Below are 17,309 nucleotides of genomic sequence, written 5' to 3'. Positions count from 1 at the left end.
TTGAATGCAAGTTATTTTCAAGGAAAACACTTTACTAGCACAACATTCTCATGGAGATGATTATGCAGTTCCAGTGACATGTTGGAAGAGAGGCCCTGTGCATCACATGATGCTTACTCTTAAAATTCTGAAAATGCACTTCATCACACGAGTAGATCAACATATTATTTCCTTCTAAATCTACATACATACCACACTCTACAAGCCATCGTAAGGTGTATGGTGGACGGTATCTTGTACCACTGTTAGCCATTTCTTTTCCTGTTCCACTCTCAGAGTGAGGGGAAAAGATCTGTCTATATGCTTCTGCATGAGCCCTACCTTCTCTTTGTGATCATATCAAGATTAATCTGACAGTAAAATAAGATAAATGAAACTTAAGACAGTATTATGAAAAGGATATATTACTACTCACCATATAAAAGGATATGCTGAGCCCCCCCCCCCCCCCTACCCTCAACCAATCTCCCTAGTGCTCCTAGCTGCTCTGCCCTGTCCCCATCACATCCTTGCTTGCACCCACAAGCAGCACTTTACTGTCCCTGCCTCATATCCCTACCCTATCCTTCCACCTCCCTGCCCTAGCCTCCTCCTTACCCCCACCATCCAGATTGCTTCACCTGTCAGATGCAACAGCTCCCAGTCCGGCCTCAGTGGTCATGTGTGTTTGAGTTGTGCTTGCATAAATTTGTGTGTGTTGTCTAGTTTAAAAGGAGGCTTTTTAGCCAAAGCTCACATGTTTAGCACATCTTTTTGTAGTGCCTGTGACTCTACATTGCCTCTATATGGTGAGCAGCTATCTATCTTTTCACAATATTATCTTAACTCCATCCTGGATTTTCCATTGTTTGATAAATTAAACTATGGTTCTTCTAACACACTATCAGAAAAGAATTTTTTATATCTTTTTTCCCCACACTGGCTGCTGTAATAGTATTACATTATGCACTCTCTGCCATACACCATAATAACTCCTAACTCCGTCCAAATAAGCCTCGGAAGGCTCAATGGTATCAACCAACTGCCAGTAGGCATAACTGAATGGGGATACAAAAGGGCTTGTATGCAGTGTACTGCTCTCCCAGCTGTTGTCAGTTTTCGTGACTGGAGCCGCTACTTCTCAGTAAAGTATCTCCTCCATTGGCCCTGAGGGCTGAGTGCACCTCATTTATTAACACTGCTTGGCAAACCCAGATGGTCGCCCATGCAAGTCCTAGCCAAGCCCGACAGTGCTCACCTTCAGTGATCTGACAGGAACTACTGTTTCCACTGTGGCAAGGCTGTTGCCCATAGACAATAGTAAGGGTGTTTACAAAATATAAATTCAGATGTAGAAACTTTCAGTGTGTGTGTGTGTGTGTGTGTGTGTGTGTGTGTGTGTGTACACACACATCAGTCAGGGTGGTAACTGCATTTCTCAATCATCTCTTTTAACCCAGAAGCTTACACCTAGCATCTTTATCTCACATCATAGCTTAAACTCTAAATGGTTGTTATATGAAAACTTTTATTACAACTATACACAAAATAAATTACTGCACAATTATTGCATTTGGATGTTACATATGTAGATTGATCTGGACCTACAAATTTCCAGTTATTGCACATTCACACTCACACATGCATATACAATTAAGTAGAACATACTGTAAATGAAACACACTTCATTTTTTCTGTACAAAAGTCAAAAGTTGAAAACAGTCGTCATTTAAATATAAATAACACTAAACTCTTTGAATGAGCCAGTGGAACATGGGTGTGAGAATATTGTTTCCCCAAGTTCGCAGTATGCTAGCATACAGGAATGACTATCGAGGGTAGCTGGTGGTCCCCAACATTCACACGCATTTGTGGTCACAAATTTTAAAGTTCACAGCAACTTGATAGGTTTATTTGAAGTCTGTCCATTTCACTGTGGACAATTCACATTATAAAATATTCTGCGTGCCCTTAATTACTCATTTTCCCCATTCGTAGCATCAGCTGCTTGAGTCAGATAAACAGGCGTCCCCCCTCCAGATTGCGGGGCAACCTGTAACAGTTAATGAAGACACTTTAGTAAACATGTAGAAGATCAAATTATATCACTGTAAATTTGGTCAATTACACTAACAAACCTGTATGATCTGTGGCTGCCCTGCCTGCTGTATCGTCTGTAGTGGGGCCGTCTGAATTATAATTGGCTGATTTGTACCACCTTGCATCTGCATTCTTATCATTTGTAGTTGTTGCGGAGTTAACTGAATCTGTAAAATGGAACACACACAAATGAAGATAAGGAAACAAATAAATACTAAAATAATATACAGTACTACATGCACCAGTATGAAATGAGCATTAAGATACAAATGTGTCGATAGGGAACATTTGTTGTGAATGACCCTTATTTTTTTTTGTTTTGTTGGTATGACATCTGTCAAAGGTATTTATTATACATCAAGTCATGGAACAAACAACATCATATGTTTTCATCGTGTTAACAATGTTGAATTTTGTACCAGAAAGTGATGTGTGGAAAGCATTAATTTTTTGTTTTCATTTGAAAAAAAGTGCTGCAGAGTCACATCGAATGCTTGTTGAGGCATATGGTGATCATGCTCTATCAGAAGCAACATGCAAAAGATGGTTTCCAACGGTTCAGAAATAATGATTTTGATGTAAGAAATGAAGAACGTGGAAGACCACCAAAAAAGTTCGAAGACGCCGAATTGCAAGCAATATACTTTGAGTCAGAAGCAAATGGCAGCAATGCTAAATGTTGCACAACAAACAATTTCTGACCGTTTGAAAGCTATGGGAAAGATCAAAAAGTGTGGAAAATAGGTGCCACATGAATTGAATGAAAGACAGATGGAAAACCGAAAAACCATTTGTCAAATTTTGCTTCAAAGACATGAAAGAAAATCAATTTTGCATCGAATTGTTACTGGCAATGAAAACCTGATTTATTTTAAGAAGCCTATATGGGAAAAATCATGGGTTAATCCGGGACAACCATCAACATCGACTGCAAAACCAAATCGATTCGGCAAGAAGACAATGCTCTGTGTTTGGTGGGATCAGAAAGGTGTGGTGTATCACGAGCTTCCAAAACGTGGTGGAACTGTGAATACTAATCGCTAAAGACAACAAATGATCAATTTGAACTATGCGTTGATCGTAAAAAGACCAGAATGGGCCAGAAGACATGACAAAGTAATTTTTTTACATGACAATGCACCTACACACAAAGTAAAACTGGTTCAGTATACAATAAAAAACACTTGGCTGGTAGCTGCTACCCTACCCACCATATTCACCAGACTTGGCCCCTTCTGACTACCATTTGTTTTCATCAATGGGACATGCATTGGCTGAGGAACACTTCGATTCCTATGAAGAAGTCGAAAATTGGGTGTCTGATTGGTTTGCTTCAAAAGACGAACATTTCTACTGGCGTGGTGTCCACAAATTGCCAGAAAGGTGGTCAAAATGTATAGAAAGCAAAGGTGAGTACTTTGAATAAAATGTTTTTACTTTTCAATTCAAAATTAGTGTTTCATTTTCACAAAAAAACGCTCATTTCATATCGGTACACCTGGTATAAATATGCTTCTTTGCACCGGTTGCAGACCTGCTGTAGTCGGGGGTATAATTCTTCGTAATGTTCAAAACTTTTAGAAATACAATAAACAAGCACATATGACATTTAATTTATGTTACCAATTTTGTAACAAGCTAACACACTAATATATTATTGTCACAAAAGTAACAAATTGAAGCATTACTGGGGTGAATATGTTGAAGACAGTAAACAATAATTTGTCTGTCTCAATCTATATTTCTAAATTGCTGAAACTGTCAACTGGTCCCAGTTCCAGGTTGCCCGTCTAATGGCTTGGATTGGGGCAAAAAATCTGGTTTTTCACTATTTTATGTAATTATTGATCAAATTTAAAATGCTGTCATAGTCTACTCATTAAGAGATGTGTAATCTTATGTTAAATACTAAACACAATAAGTCTAGCAGTTCATCAGAAACTGCCTATACGTCTTGAGGCAGTGTACTCACTGTGCGCAAATTACTCACAGCCCTCAATATAATTTCTGCATGATAAAACCATTTTAAATGATCACTGTTGACTGTCGGATTCTTTATACAAGATGACCTTTGTTTCACCATGTATTACATTACTGGACAGCTTGACCCATGCCCATTTTCAAATGCAATTGTTTCGTGATGTGTGTATGTGCGCTACATAGCATTAGATCGCCTTTACATACACATATCACTGACACAACTGCATTTGAAAATGGCTAAAGGTTGAAACTGTCTTGTAATGTAATACATGACAAAAAATAAAGGTCATCTTGTATAAACTATCTGCAGTCTACAATGGTTATTTAAAATGGTTTTATCATTCAGATACTCAGACTATCTTCATCCAATTTTGACTTTCTATTAGTGTATGGGGGAATGATCCCAACCAAATAAAACCAACATAACTATGGTTTTTCTTCTTCAACTATATAAATATTTTAACATGCTTAATAGAAAATATTTATTAGATGTTTGAAGCTGTTTTATATATGGGAGTTTGATTCTTTAAACGACTGGGGGTGGAGTTACTGGTACATACTAATGTAACATATCCAACAAATTCACATTTGGGATAGTCAATAAAAGGCAACAGATGTAAAGAAAATAAAGGTAGCCTACTTGTCATAATTACATGAGTAAAATGCTTATTATCCTGGAAAAGGTGGCTGAAGTCCAACATTCAAACAGAATCTTTTGTACGATATTGATTCAGTGACAATCAAGCCTGCTTTTATTCGATGTACTATGTAAGCAATTACACAAAAAGTGATTGCATTTTAATAAGGAGCGTACTCCGGAAAAAAGACAAGGGGCATTCAAGAAGTAATTCAACACTTTTTTCCTGAAATCAGGTTGGTTTTATTCAGGATTACAATATGCCATATTATAATTCCCCATTCTTTTGGCTAAAAAACCTTATTTTTTCAACACAATCCCCATTCAATGCGACACCCTTATGCCATCTTACTGGGAGGGCCTGTACGCCCACACAACGCCAGAGCCAATGCTGTGCTACATCAATAACCTCCCCGTCAGCCATGTACTATTCTAACCACAACAACATACAAACAATGACAGATACAACACTTTATTGTGCCTGGAAATAACTTGTTACAGGAAGACACTTTCCATGGAGTGGCTACACCACTAATCCGATAATCCTAGTCAGAATGTCAACACCTAACTGAGGGAAAGGCTGGCAGGGCTTGACACTCTAAGCTGTTGGCCAGCCAGTCAAGTGCATGGAGAGGAGGCTGCAAGTGCATCCATACGTGGTGACATCTGATGGTTCTAGCACCTGTGGAATCTATCCATGTCACTAAGCCAAAGCTCCTTCCTTGGGTGGAGGGTGGGGGTGGGGGTGAGGGGGCGGGGAGTGGGGGGCGGAGCATCGCTGATTCCTAGGCAAGGTCAGATGGCCACAATTTGGAGACGTGTCAATGTCCTTGGAGGTGAGAGCAACTCCTAGTAGCTGAAGAAAGATTATGGGTGAAAGTGACTCAGATGAGGAGCACCCCGACTCCCTCCACCTCTGGTCACACCATGAGATGACAGGACCAGTGACAGGCAGTCCAAGCCGGGATCCCTGGCAACATCCGGTGGTGGTGTGGAAGGTGAAGGTGACTCCAGCGCAGGATATATTGAACTGGCAAGGGCAAGTCCGCCATCTGGAAGGCCACTGGAGCTGCTGCCAGTGACTTTGAGGTCGCAGGCTCATCAGGCAGAGGTGCTGACACAGGGAGAAGAGGAGGCTGGAATACTGCTAGATAGGCCAGACTACTGTCCCTGGTGGAAAGCTTACTACAGCAGAACATGATGGTGGGCGAGATCCTGGACAGAGGAGAGGAGCAGCGTCCTTGGCTGGCACCCGTGGAGAAGCTTGGCTGGGCCACAGGAACCAATAGTAGTTATCCGGTAGGCTGTCAGAAAAAAACTGCTAATTCCTTCCTTGGCAGGAAAGTCTAGCAGATATTTTTTCTCATCTGGGTCGAACCATGCTCTCATCTTCCAAGTTAGATTGGGGGTGAGCAAACATGGGGAATGCCTGACTGCATACAGAAATCACAAAATGCCTGAGACAGGAACTGAGGTCCACTGTCAGAAATTAGAGTAATTGGGAGACATTCCACATAAAGTTTTGTAAGAGCCTGAATAGTGACTTCAATAGTGGCCAAGGAGAGGAGTACTGCACCAAGTATGGTAAATGTGAGAAAGCGTCAATGACAATCAGCTAAAACACATTCAGAAATGGACCCGCAAAATCCACATGGATGTGTTCCCAGGGTTGGTTCCTGCAGGCTATGGGAGAATGAAGCCTTTGGATCCACTTGCTGACTAACACACTGGGAACACACAGCAACCAAATGCTGCAGCACCTGGCCAATGCCAGGCCAGTATTTATGTCTATGAGCCAAGGCTTTGGGGCGGAACACCCCAGTAACCCTCATGCAACAGTTCTAAGACCTCCCATGGCAAACTCCTGGGAATGACCACCCTGGGAGTTGCATTGTCTGTGGAGAGCAAGAGGACCTAGTCAAAGACAGGAAATGTTGGTACTAGACAAAGTAGTTATGAAGGGGATCAGAAGTCCGCACTTCTGTCCAGAGGACAACAAGACCAACTCTGCTGGATAAGGCAGACTACTTGGTTGAGAACAGTGTTGAACACTGTTGCCTCAGTGACTCAGGCATTATTGATCAGAGAACCATCTACTGCTTGGTGGGAGATGACATACAAATGAAAATACACTAGCTCTTCTCAATCAAACTTGAGTGTTGGGCCAACAGGCAGCCAGGATAAGGCTCCATATGGGCACAGTACTCAATGGGGTGAAAATGAATGTCATAGTTGTATTTGGAGAGAAACTGGGGACCCAGAAGGAAGGAAAGCAGCTTGACACAGTGCCGACCTGAGGTGTTCGTTTAGTGTGGTGAAGGCCTAGTAACACACTGGAGACCAGAGAAAGGAAGCACACTTACAGAGAAGCAAGTAGAGATGATGTGCAGTGGTGAATGGCCCAGGAATGAATTGGCAGTAATAGCCAATTTTTCCCAGGAAGTCTGCAGTTCTTGCAACGATGAGGGACGCAGCACATACATAATGTGCCAGGGTGAGACTCTCCACGGATCGGATGCCCTGCTGCAAGATGGCATGGATCACACACAAAATGGTTGGAAGAATCTGGACTTCTACAGATTGCAATGCTGACCCATGACCTGGAGCTTTTGACAAAAGGCCCTGACATTGTGCAAGTGGTAACTTGTAGTAGTCCAGTAATGACAATGTCATCCACAAAGTTGAAACAGTGCAGAATAGTGGACGTGACTTGTTCCAGAAAGCATTCAAAAACTGCAGAGGCTTGTATCAACCCAAACATCAACAACTGGTATTGATACAGGCCAAAAGACATATTACGAACCATGATATACTTGAGGACTCCTCATTCAGGGGTATCTGGTGAATTGGTGATGTGTGTCAGAAATGTCAAGTTTGGAGAAGAATGGACCTCTGCTAAGTGTGTGAAAAGCTCATCCAGATGTGGGAAAGGGTGTGTGTCACCTACAGACTGTGAATTCACAGTGACCGCAGAGTCGCAATTTACGTGAGGGTTTTTTCACGGTGACAAGGGGTGTGGCCCATTCGCTAGAGGAAACGGGAACCACAATCCCGAAGCCAACTGCTTCAAGGTTAAGCGGACTTGAATGTTGTGACACACCCTAGACTTTCCGCAAAGATATCCTGAAATTCTGAGCACAGAGATTCCAATGACTGATGGGTGACTTTGGCAGATCCCAAACGTTTGGAGTTGGTGACAGGAAAGCCAAAGGGCAGAAAGATATCAAACCCAAAAATGTTTGCTAAACTAGCACAGTGGACAACAATAAAGGTAGTAGGCCAAGTCACTGTTTTATAGGTCACTTCAGCCACGAATTGGCCAAGTAAGGAGATTTGCTGTTTATCAAATCCACAAGGCAACCATTTAACAGTGACAGAGGCGGAGAGCTGAGATCTTTGTTTGGGCATTATGCAGGGAAATTGCTTTGCTGGTGTCTACACATGATGACAACAGGGAGCGCTGTCTAGAATGCCGTTCGTGTGCTGTGTGGAAGCCATTGGATTGACAGCTTGCACCACAACAGTATTGTCCTTCCTGGACACAGCTGGGCCATCTTGTATCACTACAACACTGCATCAGGCATGCAGCTGCTGACCAGCAGTGTGAGAGACCTCATACAACTGAGCAAATGACGAAACCTCTTCAAGGGATGAATTCCACAATTGGAGGATTCATATCACCGGACTTACTTATCTGGGGCAGTGCGGATGAAAACATCGCAAACCATGATGCCTGCATACAATTCTTTTGACTTGGCCATGACCAAATGGCACTTGTTACTACGGCCGTGATGGTTCACAGCACAGGCACAATACGACTGATGCTGCTGCTTCTTGCATTGGTAGAATTCAACTCTAGCTGCCACGATGTGTGTGCAGCAGCGATAATAGGAAGATGACAACGAACATAAATTGTCAAAGGACAACATGGAAGGTTAATGCTATGGGATCAGCTGTTGCAACACCTGATACATGGCATGAGAAATCCATGACACAAAAAGTGCATGACGTACATTCGCTTCTGTAACATGGAAAGTGTGGAACTGGTGCCACAGGCAGTGTTCGTATGCTTCCCAATCCTCCACTGCCTCATCCAATGGGAGGGCCAGGGCCAAGGGAGAGGGAGGGGGAGGGACAGATGAGGAAATACAGCTGAAGATGAAGGTGCGGAGAGCAAAGCCTGTTAGATGATCGTGATGAAGTCATCTTGTTGTTCACCAACCTTTGAAGATGCCATGTCATGACAACATGCAAAAGCAACCACAAAATGAAAAACTCATGAAAATATGACCCTACTCATCGCCAATGTATTGTTACCACAAGAACACACAGAAAATGATACTTTATTATGTCTCGAAATAACTTGTTACAAGTAGGCAGTTGCTATGGAGTGGTTACACTAATAGTCCGATAAGCCCAGCCAGAACGTCAACATCTAACTGAAGGCGAGAATGGCTGGGCCCAACTCTGCAAGATGTCAGCTGGCTGGTAACGTGCACAGAGGAGAGGCTGTGTGTGCACAACCATGAGTGGTGGTCTCCAATGGTTCTAATGTCTGCAGACTTCTGTGGTGTGCCTTACAACTGTGCATCCAGATCTTGGTTGTGCAATCTATGCAGGTCAGTACACATACTGCTTCCTGTGGAGTGCATCCTTTGTTAGCCCAAACAGATGGAAATCGAAAGGTGCCAGATGAGGAAGAAGAATCTAATGAAATTTTGTGAGCTCATCTCAGATGTGCAGACTTTATGTGCGAGGCTCTGCATTGGCACAGAGAAGGAGAAGTTAATTTGTATTTTTGTGGCAATGAACTTGCAGAAATCATTTCTTCCATTTCCTGAGGGTAGCAGAACACACTTCAGATGTGATTGTTGCACCCTGAGGGAGGACATGAAACACAATAAACCCTTTACAGTCCTTTAAGACCATCGCCATGACATTACCAGCTGAGGGTGCAGCTTTGAACTTTTCCTTTGGAGGAGAGGTGTCGCTTTTTTTTCCAGTTTGACGTGATGAAGCCATGTTTCAGCAATGTGCAGGCAATTCAACACAGATGGTTCTTGGTTGCTCAATCCCTCAATCACCTTGAATGAAAGTTTCCACATTCCAACACTGCATGAGTCACAGACGTGTGCACTCGGCTGGCACACGGTATATCAGACAGGTTTTCGCGACCTCGTTGCAATGATGACAGACCCCCCCCCCCCCCCCCCCCCAACAACTTACTGTTATTTTGTTCACTGCCAGGTCTCCGTACACATTCTGCAAGCACCTATGAATATCTGTGATGCTATGTTTTTCTCCCAAAAGAAACAAGACTCTGATACAGATGCCATTTTGAAGGCTACATATAGTGCCACCATCTACTGGAACTTCATGAAACTATAGGGGAACATTCCTCAATGTCCCATTACAAATTTAGCATTTTTTACACTGACATATGATGCGAAAAAAAAAGACACACATGTTGCAATACTTATTGAATGCCCCTCGTAAATTTACATAAAAAGTCTGCCTCAATCATGTACATATTACTCTTTTCAAAATATGCTACTACTACGAACATGTCCATGTCAAATACATCATAAACATAATTCACAAAGCACTATTAAAAATTTCCTCAATAGTAACAAGTGAAACCCACACACCATGGCCTAGTACTATGACTAAGACCAAGGCCAAACAAAAACAAATCATACAAATAATTACCGGTACTTGCTGTATGTCCCCAGAGGGGGCAACAATTTGCTGGACTATCTGTATCCCGCCTGCGGGCTGTGCAGCAGCGACCTGCCCTGCCTGCTGCAGCTGGATGACCTGTGCTGGCTGCTGTGCAGCTGCCTGATGCTGCTGTGCAGCCACCGTTGTTGTAGTTGCGGAGTTTGTCCCAACTTGTGTCACCTGTACAATTGAATACTTCCTCATCTGGACTTCACCAACTCATATATTTAATATTTACTTTATTGTTGTATGAATTTCATGAACAGAATTTTTATATCGAATTTTTCATAAATTATTCTGTAATATCTTGGCAGGTTAATGTGGTAGCACTTGAAAAATTTATCTCCTGTCCAGAATGAGGTTTTTAGGATGGAACACCTCAGAAGGGTGGGAAAATTAACAGGTCAGTTTCCTGACAGAGTAATCATTTCAGTATTCACCAGAAGTTATTTTGATTTGAGTTAAATGTCCTACTTTGTTAAAGAGTTGGAGTACAAGCTCTGATTGGATGAGGATAGGGCAAAAGTTAGGCAGAGCACTGGTTAAAGCAATGAACTTTTATTTGGAGGAGTGGAATTACTATCTAAACCTAGATTTGAGTTTTCTGTGGCTTCCCTAAGTTGCTGGGGGCTTTGAACGTGAACCCCCTGCTTAACCATGGCACTGCCACAACTGGTGTCATACAGATATTTGACTCCAGGTCTCTTATTTCGTTAAAAGTCTGATTTTATGAAACTTTGATTCTTTGTTAAAGTTGAAGTCCCTTTATAACCAGTTGGGTAATTCAATTCAAACGTCGGGGAAAAGAAATGGCTTACCATCTCTAACAGGACCACATCTCATAAGGCACTGTGGTGTTTTAACTAATATCTGGACTGACGTCAGCTTTACCTTTAGCAGTCACATCTGTTTGTGAAAGCAATAGCTTAGCTATCAGTTTATGGAAAGCTCAATGTTTATTTCAAGGAGATCTTACAGATCTTGATGCTATTACGGCCACGGCACTGGCTCAGTTGGCAAAGGAACCATCATGGCATACTGTAGTTAGTTTTGAAGACAACAGATATTTGAGCTACCACTGCTGAAGAGTTGTCTGAAAGCCATGAGTCCATTACCCTCTCTTGGCTGCGAAAGTGAATTGCATAAATTTTGTGAGTAAAAACTACTGTCACGAATAGTTGCTTAAGAAATCTCAAACGAGTTAACTACCAGTAAAAAGCCTGTTGGCAACAGCTTGAATCAATTATATTGAGATCTGCTGGGAACAGCAGGAATATTTATAAATAACAAAGGTCAATTACTTATCTGCACATGTTGGCAACTGTTGTGACTGACAATTAGCAATTTTTCACAAACACAACTTTTATTGGTGTAAGCTCACAAGGTTGTGACTGAACAACAAACAAAAGGTAACAATAATGATGCCAGTGATAGTCTCCTAATTAAGGCAAACAAAAGTTCACTTTTAATTTTCCACAAAGCTTCGTTGTAATAAATACGCGCACACGCACACGCGCACACGCACGCGCACACGCACACGCACACACACACGCACACACAAACTAGTAACAGTCCAATTCAGAGACGAAAATGTAATCTTCAACGGTCGCAGTACACGAGGTTGGCATCCAGTGTGAACTGAACTTCGGGGCTGATTCTAGCCCCTAAATAGCTGTCTCCAGCCAATCAGGTTTTGGCATAGTGATACTTCCTGCAGGCTGTGGCTCAAGCTCCCCCTGCAGGAAGTAGTGCTCGGAATGTCTGTTTCCATCATCTTGTATGTAAGTAGCTGGTGTTTACCATGGTGCTTTTGGTACTCCTTGCGCATAGACAACCTCGTCCCCTGTGGTGTAATATGGGTTGCCGGCCCTAAGGGGCTACCTTGGCTCCAGTATAACACCAGCCTTAGAAATAAACACATAACTGGATCAACCTCCTCAACAACCGAATGCAATTGTTGCTGGGGATTGGGTGAGGGCCAACAATATTTGGAGATACATAACATGACAACTGAATGTGGTTAAAGAATAGAGAGATTAATTCTTTTGATGACTCTGAGAGATTAGAACTGCTGGTGCCATCAACTGTTTTGTCTGCTCTAGGTTCAGTATTTAATAATATATACAAGGAAACTTTGCCACAGTTATTTAGAATTTTATTAAGTCTCCATCCTGACTGCATTTAGCTGGAAAACAGATGACATCAGAATTGGACAAGTGAGTCACGAAAGTTATAGCAATTAATACGAACTTCCTAAAACACATTGTTTCAGTTGGAGGAATATCTGATTAACTACTTAAGAGAATTAAACAAAGAATTTTATTTTCCGTTGCTAGCAACAGCAAAAATGTTAGTAATACCTGCTCAACTGCAGCATTAGGAATAGCAACAGTCTGAACCTGTCCAGGCTGTACTATCTGTATAGTTGCTTGATTTGCTGATCCAGTTTGTTGATTTGTCTGCTGGAGAGCTGCTTGATGTTGCTGAGCTAGTTGAAAGTAGTAGTGTACCTGGAAAACAAAATCCTGTGTGGATTATGTTGTCAAAGTAATCACTAAATGGGCAAGTGTAAAATAAGGACATTAATAAATATAGTTTGCTCCTACATTATTAAAAAAAACAGTTTGCGGAAACTTGGTCAACAATAGAAGGCAACTGCTGGTAATGGGGACGAATAATTAGCTAGGATATATCACAGTCTGAGGCTGTGGGAGCTTTGGTAAGACTACCATACAGAGGTTTTTCAGTGTATCAGCGAGTCAATAAGATAATGCTCTACTGGAATTTGGAACGTAAATTATAAAACTGTGGAAAGTCCAAGGTCGAAAAAATGGTAATGAGTATACGGCATCGTTGGCCGGGAGGCCCTATTCGGGGAAGTTCAGCCGCCGAGTGGAAGTCTCATTGCATTCGAAGCCACATTGGGTGATTGCGTGCCGGTCATGGGGATGAAATGATGATGAGGACAACACGACATCCAGTCCCCGAGTGGAGAAAATTTCCAACCCGGTCAGGAATTGAACCCGGGCCAGCATGCATGGGAGGCGAGCACGTTACCACGCAGCTAAGCAGGCGGACTTCCAGGATGGAATAACGACAATATGGAAAGGACAGATTGCTACTCATGACAGAGGAGGCACTGAATCACAGACTGGGACAGTGAATAAAGATTGCTAAAAATATCAAACTTTCCGACAAAGTCCTTCTTCCAAAATAGAAAACATGCTCACATTCATGCAAGCATAACTCACATACACTGGCCAGTGTCTCTGGGCACCTGGGCCTCACTATGTGACTGTATCTGATGTGAGCAGCAGTCTGCTGGGGTGGCGGTGGTGGTGGGGGGTTAAGGAGGCAGTACTGGATGGGGAGGTAGCATGGGGTGGGAAGGAGGGGTAGCAGAGTAGGAGTAGGGAATGATGTTGCATTGCCTGTGGGAACATACAGGGACGTGGTGGGGACAGGACAGTACAGCTAGGTGTGGTGTCAAGAGGCTGTGCTGGGTGGGAGGTGACAGAACAGGAGAGAAGGTAGAGAATGGCAAAGGACTGGTAGGTGAGGACAAGGGCTAGTGAAGGTTGAGAGGTCTTGGGGGAGGGGGGGGGGGGGGTGGGGGGTGTATAGGAATAAAAGATATGTCGTAGAAAGTAGTAGAAATCTGCATGAAAATGATAATATTAAATTGGTGCACAGATGTATAACTCTAAATAATGTAATGAAACACTTTTCATGTTATCCAGGACAACCAAATGATATGAATAGTTGGCAAATTAATGTCTGCAGAAGATGTCAGATGAAAGACTTTACAAATGGAGTAACAGCAGCTGAAGAAATCAGAACTATGACAGTGAATACATGGTGACAAGAAAGGTGAAGAATCATAGTTAGTTGGATGAAGCAGTGTCAAAGAAAACAAAAAGGAAATATTGGGGACATAACAGTGAAATAAGGGTTGCATTTGAAGAGCTCATTTTCATGGAAGCTCTGTTATATATTCAGAGACCAATTAAAAACAATGTGTGTATGAAAGCAAACTAAATGAGATTGTGAAATATAGAAGAGAGTTTTCACTCTAGAGAACCAAAGATGTGATATACAAACAAGACAGCAAAGAAGTGACCATAAAAGTAAGAGTCATCCATCAGATGGAAAAAAACTATTCTGCAACAAAAATTTCACATTGTTTACAGATTACAAGTGTAAGAACACAAGCCAGCTAAAGATTTTTCTTCACTGTCCACATCAAACGATTATTGCTATTTCTAAATCGGACAACAACCACATGATTAGTAGTAACTAGTAATAACAAAAACAAAAATATTTCCATTACCTGATCAGGATTCATTGAAGTCGTTCGAACTCCACCATCATCCCTAGATTTATTTGGTTTTAGCTCATCTCTAGGAACAATGTCAATCAAAAAATCAAACTGATCATACTTTGTGATAGCCATAGCAATATCATTCCTCTGCAAAAAAAAGAAAAGAAAAATGATGCATAATTTATTATGAATCAAAAATGTTTTGCGTAATAATTACAGACTGAACTGAAAACCAGTGACGAAAGGGTGAATACACAACATCTACAATTATCTACAGCCATACTCTTCAAACCACTGTAAAGTGCATGTCAGAGCAGCACCTACACTTGTACCACATATCTGGGCTGCTTCTTGTTCCAACTGTCGGGAGCAGTAAGTAGGAATCTGTAGTTTATTACTTGCTTAAAACTGGTTCTTGAAACTTTTTATGGCACACTTTTGTGGGACAGATGTCAACAAACCTGAAGAGTCTGCTAGTTCAGGTTTTTCAGCATCTCTTTAATACTCTTGCATGGGTCATGCAAACATGTCCACAGTCATGCTGCCCTTCTTTATATACAAATAATATTCATTGTTAGTCCTTTTTAGTGTTGGTACCACACACTTGATCAATATTCTTGGTAGACTCACTGTGTTTTCCCAATAACCTAGCAATAAACTGATGTGTGCCACCATTTTTACATAGAACTGAGGCTTTTAGAAAACTGTGAATCATTGCACCACTTTGAAATCTTATCAACATCTGTCTGAGTATTTGTGCAGCTTTTGGTTTTTTTAGCTGACTGGGGTAAGAGAGGTCATCAGTCCACCCGTCAAGCGTTCGGTTGTTTGCAGGTAGTGACGTCCACCAGGAATGTGCTCAGATGAGGAAAGTACGCAGGAGTGGTAAAAGTGAGGCATTTAAAGTAATACTGATGACGGAGCTGAAAAACGATATACTAGGAATTAAAGGTCTATGGATTGGATTGGTACACTGCTTGGAAGAGACAGGAGGTCTATCAGGGCTTAGTTCATATGGGTGTGCCCTGGTGCTCTGTATGCGAAGGGGGCAGCTCCCACAGCATACACAACAGTGTCCTACTCCTAAAAAAGGGAACAGGATGTGGCAAAAAATATGTAAAACACCTAAAAGCAATTAAAATGAAGGAAAGGAGGGATGACAGATGCAGATGGCAAAGGTGAAAGGGCTGAGGGTTCCCTGACCCAGCATGAGGCAGGAGAGACTCCCAAACGTAACTACCCTGCCCCTGCCCTGAAGGTAGTTTAAAATGTTGTAAAACCTGAGTATAAAAACCACTGCCAGTAAAAATGGAGAACCAGTAAAAATGGAGAACCAGTTCAGTTACTTGTGAGTTGCCTGCCAACACAAGAAGAAAAAAAATTGGAAGACTATCCTTAGCATGGAGAGCCAGGAGGAGGAGCATTCCACTGGGATGAGCAAATGTCAGTAAGGGCCCACAACCACAATGTGGGGGTAATCTATTACGTAAAATAAAACTGTGTGTCAGTATGGTATGGCTGACGCTAAGGTGGCGTACAACAGTTGATGTCTTCAGGGAGGAACAGAAGGAAAGGTGCCATGCAGCAGTAATCCCCTTGACAGTGCAGACTTTATTAGAGGGGGAGTAGCCCACCAGATGCTGCTCTATCTCTAACTGAGCAGAGGCTTACGTGCACCTGCAAATCTGCACCTGGGGTTGTCTATGCAAATGGGGAGGAGGGTGGCAAACAATTGTTCTCTAGCCAAATGGTTGGCCAATTCACTCCCTGGGATACCAACATGATTTGCAGCTAGTCCTAAAAACTGGGACTGTGCAACAATGTGGGAGTGCTGGGTACACAAATAGAGTGCTCGACCTGCATTTTTGTTGGAGCAAACTGGAAACCATGGGACAGGGTCCAAGCAGAGGACCATCAGATGGCGCCTTGGAGCTGGCATTCAGCCACGGCTACAGTGTATCAAATGCAGAAGTCACTGACATACAGCACAGGGGTGACCACTAGTCTAACAGAGGTCACTAATCTACTGATGTTGATGAGGAAGAGTGTGACACTCAGCATGGAGCCCTACAGGATGCCATCCTCTTGGACCTGTGGAGTGCTGTGTGAAGTACCAACTCGTGCCCAGAACAACTGTTGGGACAAAAATCGCTGTATAAAAATTGTTAGGGAGCTTTGAAAACCCGTCATGGAGGGAAAGTAAAATGTGATGGTGCTAAGCAGTGTCATATGCCTTATATGGGTCAAAAGAGACAACAATGATGTGTTGTGCATTTATAAGAAGCCTCTTGGATAGTCATTTCCACCTAACAAGATGTTCGCTTGTGATCGTCCCTCCCAAAAACCACAATTATAGAGGGTCAAGAAGCCCTGAGATTCAAGAACCCAGCATAATCTGTGGGTAACCATTCTTTCGAGCAGTTTGTAGAGCACATTTGTGAGGTTAATCAGCCAGTAGCTCTCAATGCTTGTTGAGTTTTTGTCCGGCTTAAGGACTGGGATCACGATACTATTTCACCATTGCAAAGGAGAGACAAACACTGTCGAGCCAAATACACTGAATAATAGTCA

The 17,309-nt window shown here is 42.3% G+C and overlaps 1 protein-coding gene across 1 annotated transcript in view; it reads right to left on the bottom strand.

Moving 5' to 3' along the window:
• Window positions 1–1,487: 1,487 nt before the first annotated feature.
• LOC126092159 (nuclear transcription factor Y subunit gamma-like) overlaps window positions 1,488–17,309 on the bottom strand; it is a 29,346-nt gene continuing 13,524 nt past the window's right edge. The window contains exons 4-8 of the mRNA XM_049907629.1: window positions 14,748–14,885; window positions 12,778–12,927; window positions 10,406–10,597; window positions 2,118–2,246; window positions 1,488–2,032 (exon numbers count right to left, since the gene is read on the bottom strand). Of these exons, the coding sequence (XP_049763586.1) occupies window positions 1,955–2,032; window positions 2,118–2,246; window positions 10,406–10,597; window positions 12,778–12,927; window positions 14,748–14,885 (687 nt within the window). The 3' untranslated portion in view covers window positions 1,488–1,954. The remainder of the gene's footprint in view (window positions 2,033–2,117; window positions 2,247–10,405; window positions 10,598–12,777; window positions 12,928–14,747; window positions 14,886–17,309) is intronic.

This window comes from Schistocerca cancellata, chromosome 7 (genome assembly GCF_023864275.1).
Source record: "Schistocerca cancellata isolate TAMUIC-IGC-003103 chromosome 7, iqSchCanc2.1, whole genome shotgun sequence".
Lineage (NCBI taxonomy): Eukaryota > Metazoa > Arthropoda > Insecta > Orthoptera > Acrididae > Schistocerca > Schistocerca cancellata.
The sequence above is the reverse complement of the archived record's forward strand: the minus strand, read 5'-3'. Positions and strand labels throughout refer to the sequence as shown.